General features: G+C 46.6%; 1 protein-coding gene across 2 annotated transcripts in view; it reads right to left on the bottom strand.

The window, feature by feature from the left end:
- Window positions 1-25,472, bottom strand: part of WDR72 (WD repeat domain 72) — a 933,775-nt gene that overhangs the window by 494,150 nt on the left and 414,153 nt on the right. For both annotated transcript variants that reach the window (XM_069624855.1, XM_069624854.1), the window contains exon 12: window positions 20,703-20,923. In XM_069624855.1, coding sequence (XP_069480956.1) covers window positions 20,703-20,923 — 221 coding nt within the window. The remainder of the gene's footprint in view (window positions 1-20,702; window positions 20,924-25,472) is intronic.

Raw genomic sequence — 25,472 nt, forward strand, 5'->3', positions numbered from 1 at the left:
CAATGACCTAAGGTCAATAAATAGGCAAGCACTGCCTTTGGGATTCGGGACCACTACCACGGGGGAACACCACTCTGAGGCCTCCACGGGTTCTATGATGTCCTGCTTTATTAGTCTACATATTTCTTTGGTGGTCACCTTTCTCAATGCAATGGGAACACATCTTACATTGGCAGCTACTGGTGTGGATCCCTTTTTTAATTTAATCTTGTGAAATCAGCCTTTCAAACACTCAACGTCTTATCTAAATACAATGGTAATAACATTCTCCGCTGTGGAAGATATGCTGGAAACACAGCCTGGTACCTTTGGATTCATTGTTAAGCCTATATCCCGTTGCTGATACCACCCCAACAAACACCCATCTTGGTCAGAAACATAAACCTTATTGTGTGAAGGTTTCAGACAAATCCTAGAACATTTTTACTGCCAGGTTTCCCTGTTAATGATTGTATGGTCTGAGCCTGAAACAATGAGCATTTTAACAGGGGTATCATTGATCAAAACTAGTGAGTGAGGCTTACCATCAGTTATGCTTGGAACATCGAGACTGCACACTGACCAACTAATGCCAGAGGATTCTTCCTCAGAGATATGTTCTTCTGATACTTCATTCTCAGTGTTGTTGCTGATTTCTTTAACCACTTTCTTTACAGTATTGTGACAACATTTATTGAAATGACCCTGCCTCTCACACTTGTTGCACTGAGCATTAATAGCTGGACATGGGGATTACTCTCCAAGTGGAAGGAACTGCCACCTCTGAAAAACATTTTTACAGTGGAAGGAAGAGTGAGTTTGGAAGAAGAGGTTTTTTTATCATCGCCTTTTATTACCCCTTTCTTTTTCTTATTGCGTTTCTTTAAATCTTGTATGGATGTGGCACAAATGGTATCCTTTCCTTCTTTAGTTTCCAACTGTTCACTTCCAGTGACAATCTGCTTATCAGCCTTGGAACTGACAGGCAAAGCCAGTGCAGGCTAAGGGCACAGTGTTGTGCGCTGCAGGTGCCTGAGACGCTGCCTGACCATCTTTGGCCTACACATCCGCCACGCTAGCACAACTTCCAGCAACCATTTGCTTATCCTTGGACCGAAGCCCACAGAGGTGAAGCCTGTTCAGGCTAAGGTTGATGTGTTGTGTGCCGCAGGTGCGCGAGAGCTGCCCGACCATCATCGGCCTATGCTTCTGCCATGCAGGCACAACTTCCAATGATGATCCGCTTATCATCCTTGGACCGAAGCCCACACATCCATGCAGGCTAAGTGCACAGAGTTGTGTGCAGCAGGTGGGCAGAATGCTGCATGGCCGAGATTGGCCTACACTTCTGCCACGCAGGTGCAACTTCCAGCAATGATCGGCTTATCATCCTTGGACTGAAGCACACACAGGTGAAGGATTCACAGGCTAAGGGCACGGTGTTGTGCGCACAGGTGCATGAGACGTTGCCCGACCATCATCAGCCTATGCTTCCGAAATGCAGGCAAAGATGTCCGGCAATGATCCGCTTATCATCCTTGAACCGAAACCCACACAGGTGTTGTGCAGAGCAGGTGTTAGGCGCTGTGACATGGCACCTCAAAGACTTCGCAGCCATGAACTCTGAGCTCAGTTCCGACTCCCATCTTGGTCTGAAACTTCTTGCAACCCCCCTTTCTCAGCGACCTTTGTGGTGACCTGCACCTGATTCACCTGTGCCTGTTTGCTGCTAGGCTGCTTGGTAAGTTCTTTTCGTGCACTGTGCAGTTCTCTGTCCCCTCTCTCTCAAGAGTATTTCTCTGCCCCTCCCCCTATGGTGCTCTCCATCTCTCCTATCTATTCTAATTGATACTCTACCTATCCTCCCTCTCTCTCGAAGCCTGGAAGGAAAAAGATTAAGAAGGGTCTGTGGTCTCTAACCCAGGCTTGCCCATTGCCGATAACTATGTCAAGGCTTCCTCCAGGCAGACTATTACTGACATTCTCTTTATTGTTCCCTCTCCAGACCTATGGACTCCCCATTTGCTCTCAGTCCTCTCTCCCTTATCTTCTTCGACCATGAATGTTGGAACCAGATGGGAAGTGCTCTTGGCACACTTCCCATCATCCAGGTCCATCATTAATGTCTACCAGAATGGCACTATTATGGCCCAGGGCTCATAGCCCAACCTCCTCCTTCTCAATAGGTGTTTTCCATCTCTCATTAACTTCCTTACTTCTCCTGCCACTCCTCCATCTGCCACCCCTCTGGCCTCTTCACTTCCATTGATGTGTGCACCTCATCCTTGTACCCTACCTTGGAAGACCTTCAAAGGTGGCAACCAGCTTCACTTAGCTACCCTCAACTCTCACTCTGATGTCAAACACTCCTCTGACATCTGTAACCTTCTTGAAGACTTTGACCTTGACGTTCTTGCTCTCACTGAGATGTGGTTTAATGATAGCTCTGTCACTGCTTTTGACACTCCCCTTCCTGAGGGCTATAGGATCCTCTCCAAGACCAGATCTAGCCGGGCTGGCGGTGGAGTGGCCCTTGTCTTCCCTGAATGGGTTCCTGCTTCTATCATACTACTCAATCTTACTCAATCCTACTTGGAATGCCTTGTCTGCAAGCTTTGCATCTTTCCTACTGTATCACTCACTCTTGTAACCCTCTACAGGTCCCTCTGGCCAGTCTCCCTCTTCCTTTTCATAGTAGGCCGACCTTGCCTCTTCTCTCCTGACCGCTACCTCCAAGCTTCTCCTCCTCAGACACTTTAATATTCATCTTGACTCCTGATGCAGCAACTTTTCTCTTTCGCAACCTCTCTGACTGTAATTACACATGTTCTTTATCTCAATATACTTATACGTTGATCAGGCAAGGAATTAGGAACAGGACTCACCAATGGTTCTGTTCCTCCTTGACTTGAGTGATGAGGAACCACAAGGGGAAAGGCGAATGCAAGAATCCCCCCAAATTCCTTCTCCTCCTCCCTAAAGGCAGTAAAAGCCCGGAAGGGGAGAAGGATCTCAGGGAAACCCTTTGGGGAATAAAACCCTGTTTCTTCTTCAGGTAACCGTCTACTTCGAATGGATTCAATGCAGCGGTTTAGTCTTGGGACTTCTAGTCGAACACAGATGTATAATTAAAGAGGTAAGGAGACAAGGTACGTGATTTGGGTAGAGGTACAGTAGAAAGAAATATAAAGGAAATATATTTAATTACCCGGTTAAACACAGAGGTAAGTTCCGGCATAGAGCGCTGGTGAGATAAGGTCTGGGAAGAATTCCCTGTCGGAGGAATAGTGTGTTAGAACAGTGGAAAGGGATAATTGTATGTGTTTTCTATCTATTGCAATTGTACCTGGAAAAAGGAATATGACTGACGGAGTATTCTGAAATCAGTCTCGAAGATCGAGAGAAGAATCTTGCAATATCTGTTAAGCCGACATGGCGCTGTTGCACCGGATTCTTAACACAGGGAAAACTAGTACCGGCACTCAGCAGAATCTTTCGAGGAATGGACAACAAGTGAAGGAGAGAGCTGGTAGTTTGGGTAGCGGTCGAATTAACCTGAGAATTGAAAACAAAAAGTCACTGTGTTTGTGAAAGAAGTGAAAAGAAACATAGACAGTAAGACACAGCTTTAATTCGTACTCACGGAGCATTGAAAGAGGAGAGCAGCAACGCGTACACACGTTGTGGCGAGTCTCTGATCGGCAGTGAGCTGCTGAGGGGGCGGAGCCTGCCAATACTCCAAAGGCCAGGAAACTAGACTGTTACATTCGGATAACAACACCTTCTTGGAAGGAAAAATTGAAGACACCTGTCTTCAGGACCATCTATGCCAGAAGTACCAACGCCTCCTGATGGGCGTGAAACTGACTCTCTTTCCCTCACCATTCTTCCCTCTGGAAGACCCACTGTGCCGGACACACCTTAGATGTGTTCATCTCAGCAGACATCTCTTTCTCTAACCCCCTCACTCCACCTCTCTCTTGGTCTGACCATGCTCTCCTCTCCTCTCATCCGGAGCTCTTTGGCTCCCCACCTAAGCTTCTGCCCACACTGCCAGTCTCCTCGGTCATTCGACCGATGAAGCCAGTGTCAGTAGCTGCTTTTGCCACCTCTTTCATTCCCACTCCTCTGTGCTATTAACTCTCACACTAACTCAGCCCTTGCTGGCCTCCACCTCTCCATCTCCAACACCCATTACACCCTTGCCCTGCCATGAGGGACTGCCTAAAGCCTGCATCAAAAGGCAGTAGTTGGTATGATTCCAACCTAGCCTGACTGAAATGCAAGTGCAGAGTTGCAGGATGGAAGTGGTTGGCTTCTAGCACATCAACTGACAAACTGGCCTGTCATCTGCTCCAAAGGCAATAACGACTCTCCATCCGCTCCAAGAAGCAGGCTCATATCCAAGCCTGCATCTCTGGGGCCACCAACAACAGGTCTGACCTTTCCAAAATCTGTAAGGAACTTGCCAATCCTACTGCAGTCTCAACGTCTCATCCTTCTCAGGCCCCTGAATGGCTTTGGCCTTCCACTACACAACCAAAACTCAGGACATTCTGTCCTCACTCTCCTCTACCCTCTCCCTCCTCCGTCTGCTCACAGGCCTCCCTTGGCCTCCTCTCTCCTTCCCTACTACTCACCTGCTTCTCACCCATGTCACCAGACAAGGTCACCAAGAAAGCCTGTTCTATGAAAGTCTCATCCAAACAGGTGGTTTCCCTCTCCTGTAGAACTTTCAAGGACAACATTGCCTGCCTCCCTCGCTCCCTCCTTGGCTGTGTTCTGCAATCACTCCTTTGCCACTGGCTTCTTCCCACTACCCCTCAACCACTACGCTGTGCAGCCCCTCCTATAAAAGCCATCTCTGACCTTTCCTATCAGGCTAACTACCACCCTTTCTCCACTACCCCCTTCTTTGGCAAACTCTTGGAGAAGTTGGCCATCTCCCAATTAATCCATCACACTGAATCCATTGGCTTCCTCCACCACACCAGTCTGGCTTTAGAGCAGCCAGAGGCACAGAAACTGCTCCTGAACACCTGTATGGTGTGGTATGGTAATGTTTATTTGTATAGTGTCAATACAGAAGACAAATGTTTCAAAGCACTCAAGGAAGGGAGGAGCAGGGGGGAGAAAAATAACAGCCATTCAGAGCCCTTGAATTTCGGAACCATACAAGTCTACCCAACAGACAAAGTAAGTGCATAAATACATTTAACAGGGTAGATACCAGCAAAGAGGTCTGATGATGATTCTACAGTTTTTCCAAGAGCATAGGGCACACCCATGCAGGAGGGGAGACAGGGGAGAAATGATAGGCGATCTTCAGGTATGGTATGATCAGATCGTGCAATGCACAGCAGGTAAAGGAGTGGGAAGGGTAGATAAGTTTAGGGAGTGACAAGCGTGACTGGTTAGTAAGAGTGCTGGTAAATGCTGGGAGAAGTTGTTCTCATGGGTCATTGACCAATTACAGTAGCAGTGGGGCACGTGCAGGTCCTGAAGCAAGTGCTGGATGACTGGCGAGGGAGCCAGGGACCTTTGAGACTCTGAGGTATGCCCAGCGGCCAGTCGGCATGCTATGTGGAAGGGGAGGTGGAGCGGAGAGAGGGGTTAGCAGGGCAGAGGGAGAGAGAAGGAATAGGAGAAGAGAAATGTCTTGAGGAGTTTCAGTAACTTAAGGGGATCAGGTTCAAGACGGAGGGCGGCAGGGAGGCTGTTCCATAGGGGGGCCCCTACTGAGGATAAAGATCTTCCTCCAAATCTCTGCATAGAGAATGGCTCACTTGCAGAAGGTTGGAGGTAGATGAGCGGAGGTTTCCGGAGGGACAGTATTTGGGAAGGCACTGATGTGGATAGGTGGATCCCAGGCCCCAGAAAGCCTTGTGGACAATGCAGAGGGTCTTAAACTTGATCCTTACAGCCACTGAGAACCAGTGGAGGGATTTCAGTGCTGGAGAGATGCGGACCTAGGGCTTGAGGCCAATGATAAGTCTCACAGTTCTGTTCTGTATGAGTAGCAGAAGTCTCCGAGAAGAGGAGCCTCTGGGGGAAGGTGAGAAAAGGAAGAGTACCTCTGAGGAGGTGCAGCTGGCAGTTGGACTTTTTAGAGATGTCCGAGATGTGAGTGGAGAAAGAGAGGGTGGCGTCAAAGATGACCCCATGTTTTTTTGCCTCGGAGGTGGGTGCGGGCTTAGAGCTGAGGGAGGCCGGCCAGAGTGAGAGTGGGAAAGCGGGAGCAGGTGTCCCTATGCGAATGATCTCTGTTTTGCTGGCATTGAGGCAGAGGTCGTTTTCAGCACACCATGACTGAATTGTGGACAGGCAGTCAGATGAGAGCTATGTAGAGGAGGTGGCTGAGGGTAGCCTGAAGGAGAGTTGTGTGTCATCTGCATAACACTGGAATTTGCAGGGTAAGCTGGCAATCACACGTGCAGGGCAGCCATGTAGACATTAAAGAACCAAGGGGATAGGTTAGAACCCTGGGGGATGCCACAGGTTTAAAGAGTGATAGTAGCGAGAAAGGGCCCAAGTTCTACCTGGGATGGGCGGTCGGAGAGGAAGGTGGCTAATCACGCCAGAGCCTGACCTGTGATTCCAAGGGTGTCACAGAGATGTGCCACCAGGATGTTGTGGCTTACTGTGTCAAAGGCAGAGGAGAGGTCAAGAAGAATGAGGACAGAGGGAGTGTTAGTGTCAAGATTTGAGAGCAGGTTTTCACGGGTGTTCATGAGAGCAGTTTCCATGCCTCTGGATGCTCTAAAGCCAGACTGATGGTCGTGGAGGCAACCAATAGATTCAGAGTGGAGGGTGAGCTGAGAGCTAGCCAGCCTCTCCAGGAGATTGCCCTGGAAAGGGGTGATTGAGATGTGGAAGTAGTTTGTCAGAATGGAGGGGTCGGCCGAGTGATTCCTAAGGAGATGGTGCACAAGGGAGTGCTTGAGAGAAGGTGGGAAAACTCCAGTTGAGAAGGAGAGATTGCAGAGATCAGCCAGGGCTGGAGCGAGAGAGTCAATGTTGTCCTTAATGGTTTTGGAGGGGTAGAGGTCCACCTGTTTGGATGAGGCCTTCATAGTCCAGACTTGTCTGGTAACCTCATCAGGTGTGATGTGACAGATAGAAGAGACTAGAAGTGATGGAGGGGCCAAGGGAGGCTTCAGAGGTGGTGGTATATGATGTGGTGTGAGAGAGGAAAGAATGTTGTGGGTTTTTGTGGTGATATGAGACGCCACAGCCGAGCAGAAGTCCTGGGTGGGTTTGACAGTAGAGGAGGTTGCAGTACGACAGGGCAGTTCCGTGCAGACTTTGAAAAATGTGACCTTGTTGTTTGAAGCCACAGAGATGTGGGCTTGAATAAAGAATTTTTTCTTGGTGCGGATGCAGGGTCGATATTGCCTTTGAAGGAGGCGGCAGGCCAGTTTGTCAGAGGGTCAGCCAGATGCATTCCTTTTCCGCTCAGTGATGACTTGCTCTAAAACCTTGACTCCAACGCTCTCTCTGTTCTTATCCTCCTTAATCTATCCTCTGCCTTTGACATGGTTAACCATGCCACCATCATAAGTCTGCTTCAAGATACCTTGGGCATTACGGACCGGGCACTGGACTGGTTGACCTCTTTCCTTTCTGATCGGCCTTCCCAGGTTCAACTGGGCCCTTTTCTCTCCTAGACCTCTCTTACTTGCAGCATCCCTCAGGGCTCTATCCTCTCGCTGTGGCTTTTCAACATCTGCCTTGCCCTTCACGGTGGCTGCAAGGATCACATACTCGACCCTCGGCATCATCCCACTTCTAAGGCCCCCTGTCTGTGCCCAGAAATCGTTTCACCCATGCCTGCAGTGAAGGGCTGTCTGTGTGCAACATCAAGCATCGAAGCAGGAGGGTCCTTACAAGACCATGAAGCCCCAGAAGCAACGGGTGACTCGCCACAACTACCAACGATTGGCTAAGCCCTATTGGGCATGCTTTTCAACCCACCCGTGCAACTTTGTCATCAGAAATATTGAGTGCCCATCATTTTTTGGCTTTTCTATTCTTGTGACGGAGGGTGTTTTTCCATATCTGCGTGAGACCCCCATGCCATTGGTGATCTAGCTGGGCCACTGTCTTCCTCAGCAATCTTCACCACTTAAAAAAGGCAGTAATTTTTAACACTACATGAGCTTCTGTGATGCAGCTGTGATTGGCTGTCTTGGGATCTTTGTAGGGCAATCCCAGGAGCTTGCAGCTGAAAACTGGCCCCCACCCAAAGCCCACTTCTAAGGCCCCCTGTCTGTGCCTGGAGGGCTTGGAGGGTCCCTCTCCCCCACAGCACCTCACACTCCACCACCTATCAGCCTCATGGAACAGCTGCCCAGCAAGCACCCTGCTACCCCAAAAACCTGTGCCTCTGGATCTTTGCACTCCCACCAAGAATACCTGTGAGTCACGTCCTGGGCATTATTATGCCTTTTCACTAACTCGCACAGCTCTTGAACCTAGGTGTGCCATGCCATTCTGCCTTTCTATGCGTACTACATACCTTTGCCCTAAATGCCTTTATGTGCTTTTAGGTAATTTGAATCCTGGTGTGGTGTTTTTTAACAACTCTTCACCCCCATGTTGCATTGCAGTTTCGTGCCTTTAGGAAATTCAAATCCTGGTATATTTTTAACAACTCTACACCCCCCATTGTTGGTACTCAAGTGTTTCTATTGCATCTGTTTTCTCGATTCTGGCTACTATGCCACCTGGTGAGTTTATATTTGTGCTGTGCACTCTCTCTATCTTCTATCTTATCTCTCTGCCACCCCTATGGCACTCATTCAACAAAATCTGTGTATCCCTGTTGATAGTCTCAAGTGAATCAACTAAACAATTTACTGTCACAGCTCCATTTTTTTTAGGGGTCTATGAATCATCATTCTGATAAAACCCACCCACTTCTTTGTGAAGAAAAAGGAAAATATCTAAATTTTTGATCAATTCAAATAGTGTTTCACTTATCCAAGGTGCAATAAAGACACATATAAACAATTCACTGGAAAACACAGTCCAAATGTGATGATACAGTCAGAATAATGGTAAAGTTCACAAATAATAATGATGAAACCATCTGAAAATATCTAAATCATAAATACTGGTGTTACAAACATATAAGACACACAATATTTTAAAAACATTAGATGAGACAAATAGACATGGCAAGTAAACATTATACATCTAGTCCAACTGACTATGCATTCTAGTAGTGTTGGTGCTGTACAGTCTTGTACTATCAGTGCTGTGCTTGAACTGGCTAAGAGCCGACTATTTCTGCGGTTCCTGGACCAAACACGAGGGTGCCTTGGGTACACCTTTGAGTTCTCAATCTCCTAGTGCTCCGACATATTGGATCATCCTTCAGGGTCTACAAATGCAAGATATCTCTGCCTTGCCAATGTGGAAGTTCCTAACTAATAGAGACTAGGAAATACGGGACCCTTGATCCACTGCTGGTCTCTTTAATCATCATGTTTCGGTGGTCACTAAAACTGTTTTCAGCCGCCTTCTTCAGGGCATCAAATTAGGGACCCTGCCAGGGTTCTGATCTCGAGTTGCGGATCCGGTCATTAGTATGAGTCAGATCAGTTGGGCTTGATGATCATGTGGTGATTGGATTAGAGGTAAGTCCTGTGTAGTTGCCTTATAGTTAGATATTCCTCCAGATTGAAGCTGTGGAAGGTATTCCTGTATGCTGGAAAGCCCCAGTCGGTGGAAAGGTGCTTTCACAAAATGGAACAACCGGCTGTAGGCCGATTAGGTGCCCACGTTGTAGCCTGGATGGATAACTTGTCCTGCCCATGTTCCGCTTGGTTTGTTGTCCCGTGGTTGTCTCTGTAAGCGGTACCTCTTGGTCAGTCCAGCAAACCAAATTGTAATCTGGAATCAGGCAGCTATGACACGAAAATCTGCAAAAGAAATGTGCTGTCTCAGCTCCTCCCCTATGGAACTCACCATCTCCCCTATCTATTCAAACTGCTCTACTAGCACCTATCCTCACTCTCTCATGAAGTCTGGAAGGAAAACGTTTAAAAAAAGACACCCTGACCACTAACCCAGGTCTATCCATTGCAGACACCTACATCAGCACAACTTCCATACAGATTGTTACTGATATCCTCTTTTCTGTCCCCTCTATAGATCTTTGGACTTCTCATCTGATCTCTACTCTCCTCACACACCTTCACCCATTAATGCTGTCACTAGGTGGGAAGTTTTCTTGGCAGGATTATCATCATCCAGGTATATCATGAATGTATATTGCAATGGCACTATCGTGGCTGAGGGTCCTCAACTCAATCTCCTCCTCTTTGACCGGTGCTTGCCATCCCTCATCAACTTCCTTCCCACACCTGCTACCGCTTCTTCCTCTCTCTCTCTGTCTCTCCTCCTCTGACTGGTCTACCACACCCCTGTACCCCTGTACCCCTCACCAGAAAACCTTCAAATGCACTGACCTGCTGCATCTAGCCACAATTAATTTTCGCTCTGCTCTGAAACACTCTGCTGACATCTGCCTCATCCATAAAGACCATGACCTTGATATCCTCGCTCTTACTGAGATGTGGTTCAATGCCAGCTCAGTCACTGTTGTCGACCCCCTTCTCCCTGAAGATCATCTCCACACCCCACCCTAACCATACTGGTGATGGGTTGCCCTGATGTTCTTTGAGTGGGTCCCTTCTTCCCTCATACCCATCCAGCCCTACTCCTCCTTCGAGAGCTTGGTCTGCAAGCTGGTCATCTCTCCTATTTACTCCCTGACCATTTAAACTACCTACAGGCCCCCTGGCTCTATCACTCTGTTCCTCTCAGAATTGGCTGATTTATCCTCCTCTCTCCTCACATCCACCTCTAAACTCTGTCTCCTGGGTGACTTCAACATCCACCTTGACTCCTCATTCACGGCATCCACTCTCTTCTGTGACCTCTGTACCTCACTCTCCCTCTCCATTCTACCTCTGGTCCTACCTAATCGGCTGGACACACTCTTGATGTCTTGATCCACACTGATCTTTTGCTCTCCACCCCACTCACCACCCCACTCTCTTGGTCCTACCACTCCCTTCTCTCCTCTAACCTAGGTCCTCTCTGCCGACCGACCACATGTCCCCCAGCTCTGCCAACCTCATTCACAGACATCCCACTGATGAAACAAGTGTCAGCTGCTGCCTTCGCATCCACCTTCATCCCCCTTCTCCCCACACCGCAGACTCTACCTCTGTCTCCGGTCTCAGCAACCTCCATCCTGCTATCACTTACACTCTCGAAATTCCTGTCCCAGTCATGAGGATCTGCCTGAAATGTGCCACCAAGCAGAACACCTGGTATGACTCTGAACTTGCAGCCCTGAAACGCAAGTGCAGACCTGCGAAATGGAAGTGGCAGACCTCAGGCTCACCCTCCAACAAACTGGCCTGTCGCCTTCTCCAAAGACAATACTGACTTTCCATTAATTCCAGGAAAAGGGCCCACATCAAGGCTCACATCTCTGGTGCATCCAACAACACGGCTGAACTCTTTACAATATGCAAGGAACTGGCCAACCCTTCCGCAGTCTCCACCTCGCCTCTTCTCTCTCAGGCCCTCAGCAATGCATTGGCCACTCACTTCGAGGCAAAAACTCAGGACATCCTGAGCAGTTTCTCCTTCCCCACCCTCCTCCCATCCCCCTATCACCTATGGCCTCCCATCCTCCCCCAGTCTTTTTATCCTCTTTCTCTATCACATCCGATGCGGTCACCAGAGTTGTCTGCTCTATAAAGGTCTCCTCCAAACAGGTCTCCCCCCGTTTGTCCAGAACTATTAAGGAAACTATCGGCTCCCTTGCTGCTACACTTGCTGATTTCTGCAATCACTATCTTACTACTGGGTCTTCCCCTCTTCCCTCAATCACTCTCTTGTGAGCCCCCTCCTGCAAAAATTTTACACTGACCCTTCATGTCCGGCTAACTACTGCCCCATCCCTATCACCCCCTTCCTTGGGAAACTCTTGGAGAAGGTGGTTTTCTCCCAACTGACCCAACATACTGAGCTTGTTGGTTGCCTATACAACCATCAATTTGGATTCCGAGCATCCAGAGGCACAAAAACTACGGTCCTGAACACCCATGAAGAACTGCTCAAATCTCTTGACTCTACAACTCTCCAGCTGTTCTCATTCTACTTGATCTCTCCTCTGCATTTGATACTGTCAACCACTCCATCCTCATAAAATGGCTCCTCCATACCCTAGGTATCTCAGAGTGGGCACTGAACTGGCTGACCTCCTTCCTTACTGACCGTCCCTCTCAGGTTATGCTGGCTCTTTCTCCTCTCCCACAGATATCACCACCTGTGGCGTTCCCCTGGGCTCCAACATTTCTCGCTGGCTCTTTAACATCTATCTTGCTCCGCTTGCACACGTAATTTCCATGTTCTCCACTTATTTCCAGTGTTATGCAGATGACACTCAACTCTTCTTCAAACTTCTCTCTGACCTTCTCCTTACTTCTGCCATCATTACCAACTGCCTACATGCCATCCAGTCCTGGTGTGCCTCCAATGATCTCTGCCTCAACACCAGCAAAACTAAGATCCTTCTCATTGGGACTCCTGTTCCCTCTTTCTTCCCTTCACTGGGCTCTCTCCCTTCTCCTTCATCTGAAGCCAGAAACCTCAGAGTCCTCTTCAACACCTCTTTCCTTCATCCCTCACATCCAGGACCTTGTCAAGAAGGCCCACTTTCAACTCCACCTCCTCAAAGGAATACTTCCTTTCCTCACTGTCCACCAAAAGCTCAATGTCTCTAGAACTCTGATACTCTCTAGGCTGGACTACTGGAACAGCCTCTTCCCTAATATCCCCTCTCCCTTTAGCTTATCCAAAATAGGGCTGCAAGATTTATCGTTGGCCTCAAGATCAGGGACCGCATCTCTCCAGCCCTAAAATCTCTCCACTGGCTCCTAGTTGCTGCAATGCAAGGATCAAATTCAAATCTCTCTGCATAATCCACAAAGCTGTCTGGGGCCGAGGGACACACTATCTACTACTTGCTCCCACCAAATACTCTCCCTCCAGATCTTCACGCTCCTCCAGCGTCAACTCTCTGCGTATCAGGCATGTCTCTAAAGAGCGAGCTGGTGGCCAATCTCTTTCCTCGGCTGGCTCCTTCATCTGGAATAGCCTCTGTCTTCCTCTCCATCTTGAGCTGTATCTCCTCAAATTCTCGAAGCTCCTGAAGACTTTCCTGTTCACCTCCTCCTTCCCCCTCTCCTTCCCTTCCTAAACCTCATGGTCGGTTAGATTGGTGACCAGGGCTTTCATGTATCCGTCTGGGTTCTGGCACTCCCCCATTACCTTCAGCCTCCACCCACTCTCAGCATTTACCTTTGGACCGCAAACTGGCCTGTGCTGTCACAAGTCTGCACTTATTATTACCAGTTGACCACTCTCACCAAGTGATCTCTGCCATGCACTTATCAGCTGCTTGCAACTTAACCCCTAGCACGTTCTCAATGGAGCTTCTAGCTCTTACCCCCATCCCTCGTCCCTTCGCTCTCTCTGCACTTGCACGTTCTGAATGCTCACAGGGCCTAATAGGACTGGCTCTTTCTTTCTCTTCATGGTTATTATATTTGCCTTTCGCTCCATTGTTCCCTCGCCCCTGCCCTTTGGGCACTTTAAAACACAATTTGCTTGATTTAGAAGCATCTTACATATGCATGATGAATGTAATAAATAAATAAAATTTGCAATGCTTTCTGGGACCTGGGACCTCGTAACAGATCTTTGGTCGTCTAGCTCCAACTCTCTGCAGAGCCTCCCTTTAGAATGGCCTCATGCCTCTCTGACTTGAGCCGGATCGCCTTAAGTTCCAGAAGCTTCTCAAGACTTTCCTTTTCTACCACCGCCCCTGCTAATGTCCCCCTGCCACTGCAACTGGTTACCTGGTCCCTTATGAGTTTTAAAGGGGCCAGACCCTTCTCAATCAGTCTTTCCTAACACCCCTATAATCCTTTCCCTAATTAGCCACTCATTCTGGTCCACCCCGTTCTTGCATTATTGGCCCCTACCCCTTGTTCCCCAGCACTTCCCTCCTGGGCTCCCCTTAGCACTTGCCCAGCCCCCTCCCTCGTGCACTTCTTCTCTTCCCCTTTCCCTTATCCCATCCCTCCTGCCGTGATCTTTCCCCTCCGCTTGCACTTCTTTTCACAGCACTTGAACAATCCAAATGTCACAAGGCCAAGTAGGATTTTTATTGATGTTTTTCTCCTCTGCCCCCAACCCTCTCTTTTTGTGTTGTGGCACCTGGAAACCCTTTTTGTTGTATAGGCGCAATACAAATACTCAATAAATAAAATAACTAAAACACAACACATGTTCTACACGTTTGGCAATGTCTAAAAAGTCTTCCTGAGAGGGATCACCTTTTTCCCATATTTCCTCTCTTATTTTGATTTCTTTGACCTTTAACATAAATTGGTCATGAAGACGTTCATTATAAGTGGAACCAAAATGACATGTATTGGCCAATTCTCTAAGGACAGTGATGAAGGCCTCAATGGATTCATCGTTGGAAAGTTCCCTAGTGCTGAAATGTTTATGTTTGTTTAAGTTTAATGCTTATAACACGCCATAGCCCCCAGGCATCAGGGCGCACATGAACCATAAACAACAAAATCCACTAACTATACTAACAGACATATAAGGGGGGAAGAGTAGTGAATTTACTGGCCAAAGGTCTTAACCATAAGTCGAACAGAACTTCTAATGAAATGATATCGTTGGAAAATTATATTGACTTTTTGTTCATAATGTTTGTCCATCTTGTTAAGTATAGATTCATATGCATTAGACAAATCAACACCCTGCCGAGAAGCCTGAACATGGGTGTGGGGATCAGGAAGGCTTTTTAATATCCTTATACCTTCATTTATTATTTATTTGAATTTGTAAAGCACACAACAGCCCATGGGCATCCAGGCGCTGTTGCAAGAAGATGGGCCTCATTCCGAGGTTGGAGGTAGCCATGGCGCTATTAGCCCCATGGCTACCCCCTTACCGCATACCGGGTCCGGGTTCCCTGAATGGGGAATTACCAGGCCATTCCAACCTAGGAGGACCCAGAATTTCCCCATTCAGGGAACCCATCTCCATTCGGATTCGAGCCCCCATAGGGCTCAATGGGAATGGGGACCATGCTAACAACGGGCCCGTTAGTAACGGGCCCGTTGTTAGCATGCTGGTCCTTTAGCGGCTCCCACTAAGAGCACCTTGAAAAACCAGCTGCCCTTGGCGGGATCCGCTAAAGGACCTAGTAATGCGGCGGTAAGGGGTTAACGGCACCGGCACCATTACCGGCACTGTTAACCCCTTACCGCCAACCTCGAAATGAGGCCCGATGTCTTAGTTACAGGCAATAGGCTTGGCAATAGGCTTAGCTCATAGCCCAAGCACTGCATTAGTAAAGCTCTGCGCCTCACAATGTTGATTTTTGGGCCATGTATTGCTGTGATGTAGTCTATAAAATCATCTTTCCAGATTTCCCAGGGAATGGGAGGGTCGCCTGGTGTTGGAAGAAAATGAGGAGGAAGATTGGATATTATGATACCACAAAGAAATTATTATAATGTGGTAAAGGGGGAAAGCATGAGGATGTATCTTCCAGTAACTATTACCACAAGACAGAGGCCAGAAAACCTGGTGAAATGCGGTATGCAGCAAAACCCTATGACAAATATACATATTTCGGTAAAATTAAAGTATGTCTTTAAGTGACACGTGTGGTAAATACACTTGCACATAAACGGAAGTAGTAAGTTTGATTCAAAATAGCAGAGTGTTTGAAATCACTGGGAAAATCAAGCACCAGTCACTTATGTGAGGATTGTAATATGTGGTACCTGCAGCAGAAATTTTAAAATCACCAGTCAAGTCAAGCACTTATGGAAGGATTGCAATATTTAGGACATGCAGTAGCAACCCGTAATAAAAAGTTGGGTTCTTTTCTTAAGACAGGCAGCTCAAACAACAGTTATTTAAAAGTCAGAGATTATAACGTCGAGTTGCAACTACAGTGGTATGCACTGAGGGGACGTCGCACCACTGTGAATAGTGTGGAGCAGTGAAGAGTGGTGTCACGAGCAAACAGATGCAGGGTCCTGCCGCCTGGAAGTGGCGTTTATCCGTGTGCGGAGGGAGTACAACCAGCATTCCAAAGTATGGGACTCTAACTCTGCCTACCAGAAGGAAAAGGAGGCTGGACCTCCATTCGGAACACAACGCTGGATGGCAAGGCTGCTGGTTGTCAAGGTGGAACACCTTGGAGGTGGTACATCTGGCAAAAGTAGAAAACCGTTCGAGACGTTGCCTGTTGGGAGCGTAAGGCGGTGAATGCTCCCTGGTAAGAAGTTAGGTGGCCAAGGTGTAAAGGGTGTCCTTTTCTTAGGAACCGGATGCAACGGATCAACCAAAATGCTGGAAACAAATGATGTCTCGGGGCACCACACAGCTCGAAATAAAGAAGAGGAAGGCGGTCCAGAAGAACAGAAGTAGCCTTATGAGAAGCAGGCGCCCAAGAGCAGGAAGAGCAGCGGCACAAAAAGGAAGAATGCCAGTAGGGCCACCAGGGGTTCAGCTGGTCGCCATTGTGAAGTGAAGAACTCCCAGGACATAATCTTCTTAAATGAAGGCCCTCCTGTCAGTGCATGTGGCTGACAGAAAGGTTTGAGTCCATATGTATACCTTCCTGTGGAACCCTGTGGAGGTTCCATGTCTCCAGGGAGACCTCATAACAAGTTAATTATGATTTGGCAAGAGAATGGCAACAACATATCCAATTCTAAAAGAAAATATGCATCAATAACCTGTTTATATATGCAGTTGCAACAAGAACATACACGTGTTTGTTTATGGAAACTGCACCTCCTGTTTATCTCCTTACATGGCATTGGTAACCAAAACATGTTTACGAATATAGTTTACCATTAGCCTGCAACAAATATATTTATATAACTGAACACAATATGCTTATAAGAAGATAAATGAATATTTTCATGATATGTGATATAAGTGTTTCCTAAAAAAGTAGGATATAACAGTATTATTTTACTTTGCCCCCCCCCAAAAAAGCAAATTCAGTATAAATCTATGTATTGTTTTAAAAATGTGTTATTGATGTCTTATTGATGTAATGATCCCAGGGAAATGCCACCACACCACCCCAGCAAAACCCACTTCCCTGTTACTTCGATTTACCTTCCAGTATTTAATGTATACTTCAGATGAGGGATGCCTCCATGTCCCCTTAACATTATCCCAGCTTTCTCTGGTCCTCCTCAACCGCTCTCCCCATACTGACCCCAGCCAGGAGTCCTTTCTTTTTTCTGCTCCATTTTACATTTTTCTTGACTAATTTTAGTTGGCATTTTTTGCTTTCTTTTTTTTACCTTTGTTATTCCCAGTAAAAGTAATTTTTACCTCTTACTTTTAAGTATTCATGTGTTTGCATAGTAAATCCTACTGAATTCTGTGGCTTCATGGTTGAAGCTTCATGGCTTCCGGTGAAGCACTACATACTCTGATATTGGGGTGGGGATTACTAGTGACAGGTCCCTGGGGATTTTGGTGCAGTGAAAAGTGGCAAAGAGGTTTTATTTAGAGGAGTTATAATTCGACAATTAAGCACTTGGTCTAGTGGAACTTATCAAGGGATCCGTTTGCTGGGGGTGTGGTTGCACTGATCCCATGTGACCATCATCTGGCAAAGGCCGAACACGCAAGAAAGGTGACCAAGGGATCTGCTCCATTCCACCCCTCGGATCCATTATCCACTAGCCCCACAGAATAGCTGGCCCCCTAAGTCACGACCCTGGTGTTTCTCAAAGCCAGACGAGTGATTTTATCAACATATATTGTAATCTATTCCAATCCAATTTTTGTGCCTCGAGTATGTGATTGTGTGTCTGTCTGTGTGGATTATGTGTGTGGGGGGGGAGATTTGGTCACACATATATTCTGAGCATATATCTGTTTGCGCATGTGTGTGTGTGTGTGGGTGTGTGCATGTGTGTGTATGAGAGAGTGTTTGAATGTGCATGCGTAATTAACAGTTATATGTATGTTAGCACACGCTGGATCTTGTATGGAGGTCCAAAATATACATGAATTTCAGAAATGTTATAAAGTTACAATCTCAAGTTTGGATGGATAAGAAAGAACTAGATGCTTTTGTCTATGAAACCCCCAATTAAAATTGACCATTTTTACACATGATATTTTTAAACATGACAGCACCCTTCGATGTTCACCAGACTCTGCAAACGCGTGTTGCTGGCCACATTTGGTGTGCTTAAGTGAAACAGGCCAAAGGTTGCAGAGGGAAATGTTTACACATTTTCCTATGTAAAGTGCCATGCACCTTAACTATTCAGTCTCTAACACACACACGCATACACTATGTGATAAACCTGAGGGTATCCTCACACCTTCTCCACTTGGATCCTCATCCCAATTGGCCAGGGAAAGGCCATTGCTTTTGAATCCTGAGCCTGGGGGTGAAGAAGTGAGGGAGAATCACCTGGGTGAGGGTCCTTGGAGATTGGGGAGAGAATTTCCACAGACGAGACATGGTATCCCCCTTTCCTTATGAAGATAAACGCAACCCTCCCCTGGCCTTTATGGGCTATTGTAACACATCTCCCCACATTTTCCATCATTCAACCCACTAGTGTACTGGGCCAAAGAAGGGGCAACTAAGAGTAGTGAACACCAGTCAGTCATTTCACCACTCTAGTACTGAGACGAGGAAGAGGCCTGCAGAGACTGTAAAGGTCAGGCATGTCCCAACTGCTTTACTAATTGCCAACAGTCAATTCCAATTTGTGACTCACACCTGAAACCTGTTACGCGGTTGCAGGTGTAAAAGAAGGGAGGAAACCAACAGGATAGAGACCAGCAAGGAATCCTGAATGTAAGTAGGCAACTGTGGTGGGTCCTGCAGGAGAGGCAGGATGCCAGCAGATAACCCTTGGGAACTCTAGAGTCCAGGACCAAGCAGGCAGAGAGACAGACACAAGAGGGGGTGCCTTGATGGTCAGAGTTGCACAGCAGCACCTGCAGACACAGAAGAGAGAGAAGCTAAAACACCTGCCAGCGTCCGCGGAGAGAAAGCAGAGATGCTGGGGGCTGGAGACACACAGCAGGAGCAGCAGAGAGAAGCCAAATGCCCGACAGCATCCATATAGTGAAAGCAAAGCTGCCAGCAGGCTTCTGAGAGAAAGTGCAGTGCGAGCAGTGCTCGCAGTTGTCGAAAGACCTGCAGGTGGAGCTGAGATGAGAAGCAAAACGGTCCACAGGAGACACCAATGTCCGGTGAGAGAAGAGGGATAATCACTCAAGTTTCGGGCGCTCCTGTGGGCTGTGAGGAAACCAAAGTGAATGCTGAGTGAATGGAAAAGCATATGCACAATGAAACCAACCTGAAGCCACGGGTTGAGAGGATATTAAGGACAATATAATGTGCAAGCCACAACGCAAAAGCTAACAGATATTGAATACTTAGTCAAATGAGAGATTTTAGCAGAGCCATGATCTGATGACAAGACTATGTGAACTTCAGATATTGCCTATTGTGAATACAAAGAAAGGGCCATATAAAACACAGCACTCTGCAAGTATAGAAAGGTGAACGTGAAAGCAAAGTGGTGGGTAAACAAAGCCACCGTGAAGTGAATTATATGCATAAATACAGTGTGGCAATGGCAAAGACTGGCCAAAGAGAGGTGACACATTCTAGCAAAGCCAAAAGGCAAATAAGGAGATGCCAAGAAGATGTGAACCTGCACGCAGGTACAGATACGGAAGAACCTAGGGTTCCTGGTTGCGCAACCTGTAGTGGGTGGACCGTGTGGTCTGACAACTGTGCCTAGACCAGGGAACCCTAATTGTGAAAGCTAAAAAAGTTTCTGAAACAAAGAAAGAGAACGTTTTTAAGAAACCTGAAGAAGGATAAAGTTGATCTGGAAATGTTGTGAATAAGAATCAGCAGACTGTCTTGAACTTGAGGATGGGTACCCCTGGTGTTTTGTAGAACTGTCTTGGACTTGGGGAAGGTGACCCCAAGGTTATGTGGAACTGTCTTGGACTTAGGGAAGGGAACCCTAAGGTTTTGTGGAACTGTTTTTAACTTGGGGAAGGGAACCACAGGATTGTGTGCAACTTTTCTTGAAACCGAAGAAGGGAGCTGAAAAGTAGGCACAGGAGCTGCAAGAAGCTCAAAACTTTGTTTGGAACAATCTTTTATTGCTGACATCCCTGTACAGTGTTTAGTTGTAGTTGTGAGGGCAACCATAGGCTTTGGACACAGATGGACCTTTAACTTGAACTCTTTGACTCAGACTTTCCTTAGCTTCTTTTGGTACGGAAATCCCACCTTAGCTTAGGGCAAGTTAGACCTTCATCCATCCTGACACTTAAGTTAAATAAAACACTCTTGGTTGAACTCTGAATTTGTTGTCTGTATCTTGCTTCATGATGCCTTCACAACACACACGCACCTTCTTTCAAATTGTATGATATCACTAATCACAGTGATCTGGAGATCAGATGCAAGTAAAGCATAACATGAGGTCTGTGTCAGCGATGTTATCATTATTATGAAAATGTTATCATTGTTACAACAATCTATAAAAGCAACTTTTTCCAGATTATCCCCCAGCACTTACTGTATAGTTTCCTGCTGGCAATAGCAGCTCCACTACTGGGCCAGCTTCTAGCTCAAATGTGTGCAGCATCTCTCCAGTGAACACATCCCACCAGATTACACGAGAATCCTGGCCTCCTGACACCAGCCAGCTTTTATCAAATTTGTCAGAATTGATGTGTGGGTAAAGCAGACAAGTAACCCTCTGGCTGTGCCCTTCAATTATCTTATGAGGCAGTGACCCTGAAACAAAACAGAAAATGACACAGAATCAACTCACAACCCATAAAATAAATATGATGCTTACTGATATATCTGGAGCTTTTAAGAATGGAATTATTTAGTCGGAATAGCTTTCATAATTTGACTATTCTAGGTACAGTGGTTTGCTGTAACATTTGATGCGTCTGTTATGTGCGATAAGCATGGTATCAAGATATGGCAGAGACAACAGATTTAAAATTCAATGTCAAAATCTTTATTAAGGATCAGGATGGTGTAACGCCTAACTTGCCCTATAACTATGATGGGAATTTCCCTACCTAAAGAAAACTAAAGTAAGTCTGTGTCTGTAAATCCAACCCAAATGTATGTCTGTGCCAAAAGCTATGCTTGCCCTCATATCTAGAAATAAACATGGTGTGGGATTCTTCTTAGCCAATAAAATAGTGTCAAAAGTAAAGCCTCAGCTCTTACCAGCTTCAGTTCTTTTACAGGTTTCATACAGTTCCAATAGCAACATGTCTTACCAATGTTCTGCCAAGTCTTAGGGGTTCCCTTTCCCAAGTTTAATCTGGCACAGCTCACACAAAAGGTAGATTTTGAGGTTCCCTTCCCCAAAACAGTGTTTCTCAGTTATTTCAGTCCTCAGGATTCCCTCCCCCAAGATTGTACTGTAGCACTCAGACTGTGTGCATTTGTTTAATGTTCCTTGTAGAAAAACAACAGGTCCACTTGACCCACTTTCTAGCTTGCTTTAGCATTCAATTCACACTCCTCTATGGTTCATTCACAAGGTCTTTTGCTTGTTACCATTTAGGGCTCCCAGGTCTAGGCGCACTTGTCACACCACACGGTCCACCCATCATAGGTCACGCAACCAGGAGCCCTTTGTTTCTCCTTGACTCGATATGCAATGTCTGTGATCTTCACAGTGGGGAACTCCCTGGTCTAGGCGCAGTTGTCAGACGACATAGTCCACCCATTACAGCTTGCGCAACCCTAAGTTCCCCTTTGGCCTTGTTTAGCCCCTTCGCAGCCTCTTCTGCTTCAGGCTTCTAGCTTATCACTCACATGTTCTCTTTAGTTGCTATAACACTCTTGTGTATCAGTCTTTTGCTTTTCCATAACATTATAAGCCTTTTTTCACATTAGTTAGTCAACTTATTCAAGTGGTTGTCCAATTTTCAATATGCTGTTCTGTTCACAGTGCTACCTACACACAGTCTGACATTCCATATGTCAGTTTATTTTCAAATGTTCAATTTGTTATCTCAAATGCCTTTGCTTCATTCAAACAGGACATTCCATTCATTTTGGTATTCAATTTTGCGTAGTTTCATTCAAACAGTACTTTTCATTCAGCTTGATATTCAATATAGCTCACATGTACTTAGTTCCGTTAACCGCTACTTGCCTGCAGTTCTCAGGGAGCGCTCCGGTGGGTCCATGTCCTCTGACCCTAACCAGCTGTTCACGACTTCACAGCAGCGGTCCCTCTTGCTCCCGCTCACCTTCTCTGTAGCCGGGAAGCAGACCAATGTCACTCTGCTTCTTCGACGGGCACTTCTCTGCATACACCAGTATTTCTGTAACAACTGCGGATTGCAGCCATTCTGCTTTTCAGTAGTACGGCAGCTCCCTCTGCCCTTCTTTAATTTCACAGCCTCAAGTCCTGTGCCCACCATGCAACTCACTCGCTCCAGGACCTGCAGGTCTTTGCCAGTCTCCAGAGTTCCTGGTCTTGTTTCTCCAAGGCTCTCTCTATCTCTATGGATTTGGGCGCCACCTTTTATACACCCGAGCCCTGTTAAGGGGGCTTGGATGTGTGTTGTTGGATGGTATTGCCTGACCATAATTAACCCAATTACTGGGACATGCCTCGCCTTCAGTAGTGGATGCCTGCATACCCCTCTTCTTCGTCCAGTACTAGAGTGGTGTTTAATTTAGGAAATGTGCATTACTCCTAGTCCCATCTTCTTCATCTCCGTACTTGGTAGGGGTGAAAGGGGAAGTATGGGTTGGGATTGGATATAGCTCATAAAGGCTGAGGGAAGGTGAAATAGGTCCGTGTTAGGAAAGGGGGATACCATGTCTCGCTCTCAGGCCCTCTCTCCCCGATCCCCAAGGACCCTCCACCCAGGTGTGCCTCCCTCACTTTTCCACCCCAGTGTCAGGGTCCAAAAGTGATGGCCCTTTCCCTGGCCACCTGAGTAGAAGATCCCTGTGGAGTTGTTGTGTACTTTCAGGTTTCTCATAGTTAGTGCACAACAAAGCAAAACTAAAAGTGAGGCAAATTGTCTGTAAAGGTGTGTGGCAGGCTTTATGACTGGTTGGCAACCCTATCCAACCTTGGACTCGTGGCTTGTTAGCAGATGTGAGTGAAAACAAAACCTTCATTTATCAGTGACTACTTTCACACCAGCTCTCCTCTCATAGATCTCCTTGCTATCACTGAAACCCGGATTTTTTGCATCCGACACTGCCACCCTGATGAGCCTACACAACTCCAACCTTTCCTTCATTCACTCTCCTTGTCTGACTGGCAGAGGTGACGCGTAGGATACCACTCTCTAACCACCTCAATGCCTCACAAATCTCCTATGCCACATCCTCTCCTACCTCTTTTGAATTCAACATCTCTACTATGGCTCTGCCTCAATCAGTTCACATCATCTCTTATCACCCACCTGGTTCCCATGGAGCATTCTTAGATGAACTTGGGCAACTACTTTATTCTCTTTCCACTAAACATCACCTCATTCTCCTAGGTGCCTTTAAACTTCACTCTCAAACACTTATTGAAATATGAACTGCAGTCTTTTCTTTTTTACCACACTCTCCACTCAATTCATAACCTACCAACCCACACCTGGGGTAACTATTTGAATCTCATATTCATCTCCACCTCTCTCTGAGCCACTAATACTACTGTCCCACCATCTCTGTCTGATCCCTCAGTTGTCTACACTACCATCTCTTGTCCACCCTCTGGCCTCGCCTCACCATTTACATCAACTATTACTAGAAGGAAATGTACAGTTCTTACTCTACTCCTTCACATATGATGCCTCTTCTACTAACACTGCCTTCTCCAGCTTCCAATCCCTACTATAGTACTCCTCCACTCATTTCCCACGGCTAAATTTCACCCCTAAGTCTCAGCGTCCTCAACCATGGATCACCCAATTCATATGCTTTCTGTGCACAGACATGTTTGGATGTGCAAATTGAGGTTCAACAACTTGCATGAGGGTATGCAACTAGACCACTGGGCCTGATCTCTCTCAAGTCCTCTCTTGATAGACTGAAAAAGGAATTATACCTTACCCTCATTGACTCTCACTCCAACTATTCTCACTGGCCACAGGGCACCCTAAAGTCACTCTTCAGACCTCTTAAACCTATGACTATCAACTGCACTATCATAGAAAATGACCCAGCTGAATATTCTACTGTACAACCTCCAAAATCAGAGACTCTCTCCTGATCTTCCTCACATTCACTCCTCCTATATTCTATACTCTTCCTACACTACCATCATCCTTTGCCCCTATCTCCCACTTTCTACAATGGACATGGTCATCTCTTTCCTAAGAAAAAAAAGGAACTCACCCAAACCTACCAGCTAGTTTTTGCCCTGTGTCTCTCTCTTTCTGCACTACTCTAAAGTACTTGAAAGTGTTGCGTTCAACCGTCTTACCCATTTCTCAGACATCCACAACCTGTGAGATCCCCTGCAAGTAAATTGCTCTCAGGAATGTCTCCAACTTCATCAACTTAGCTAAGGACTCCAATCTGTACTCTATCCTAATTCTCCTTAGGATAGAGGATATACCTTGACAGGATATTCCACTTCCTTTGACACTCCCGATCACTCTGAGCTCCTTATACTCTCTTCTTATGATTTTGCAATCAAGCCCTTGCCTGAATTGAGTCCTACCTGGCATCTCACCACTCTCTGTCTCTTGGAACAAAGACACCGCTCAACTCACTCCTCTAGATGCTGGTGTTCCACAAGGATCTGTCTTGGGTCCTCTCCTGTTTACACTCTACACCACTGAGTGGGGGGCACTTAGCTCCTACTTTGGGTTCTCGTACCGACTCTTCATGGATGACACCCATATCATCTTCTCTTTTCTTGAAATCTCCTCGGATCTCTCATTCAACATTTACAACTGTCTCTCTGCCATTACATATTGAATGGCTTTACACTCTCTAATGTTAAAAACTGACAAAGCAGAGATGGTCATATTCCCTGATAAAATACTCTCTCTCATCTCTTCCTCTGCCTATCCAGTTCCCAACTGACAACCCTCCTGCTCCTCTTCACCTAGAAACCTCTCTGTCATCTATCAATCTTCTCACACCATCTCTACTTTCATCTCCAAAACTGCCAAGGCAGCTTGCCTCAACCTCCTAAATATTAGTAAATATAGGCACCTCCTTCCTTTCAACGCTGCCAAGCATCTCTTAACCACTCTTGACTTCTCTAAACTTGACTACTGTGCCAGCCGCCTCTTTGGTCTCCCCAACTATGCTTTATGTACTCTCAACAAGATCATTAACTTTG

The sequence above is a fragment of the Ambystoma mexicanum genome, chromosome 11 (assembly GCF_040938575.1).
Source record: "Ambystoma mexicanum isolate Mex_15411 chromosome 11, UKY_AmexF1_1, whole genome shotgun sequence".
NCBI lineage: Eukaryota > Metazoa > Chordata > Amphibia > Caudata > Ambystomatidae > Ambystoma > Ambystoma mexicanum.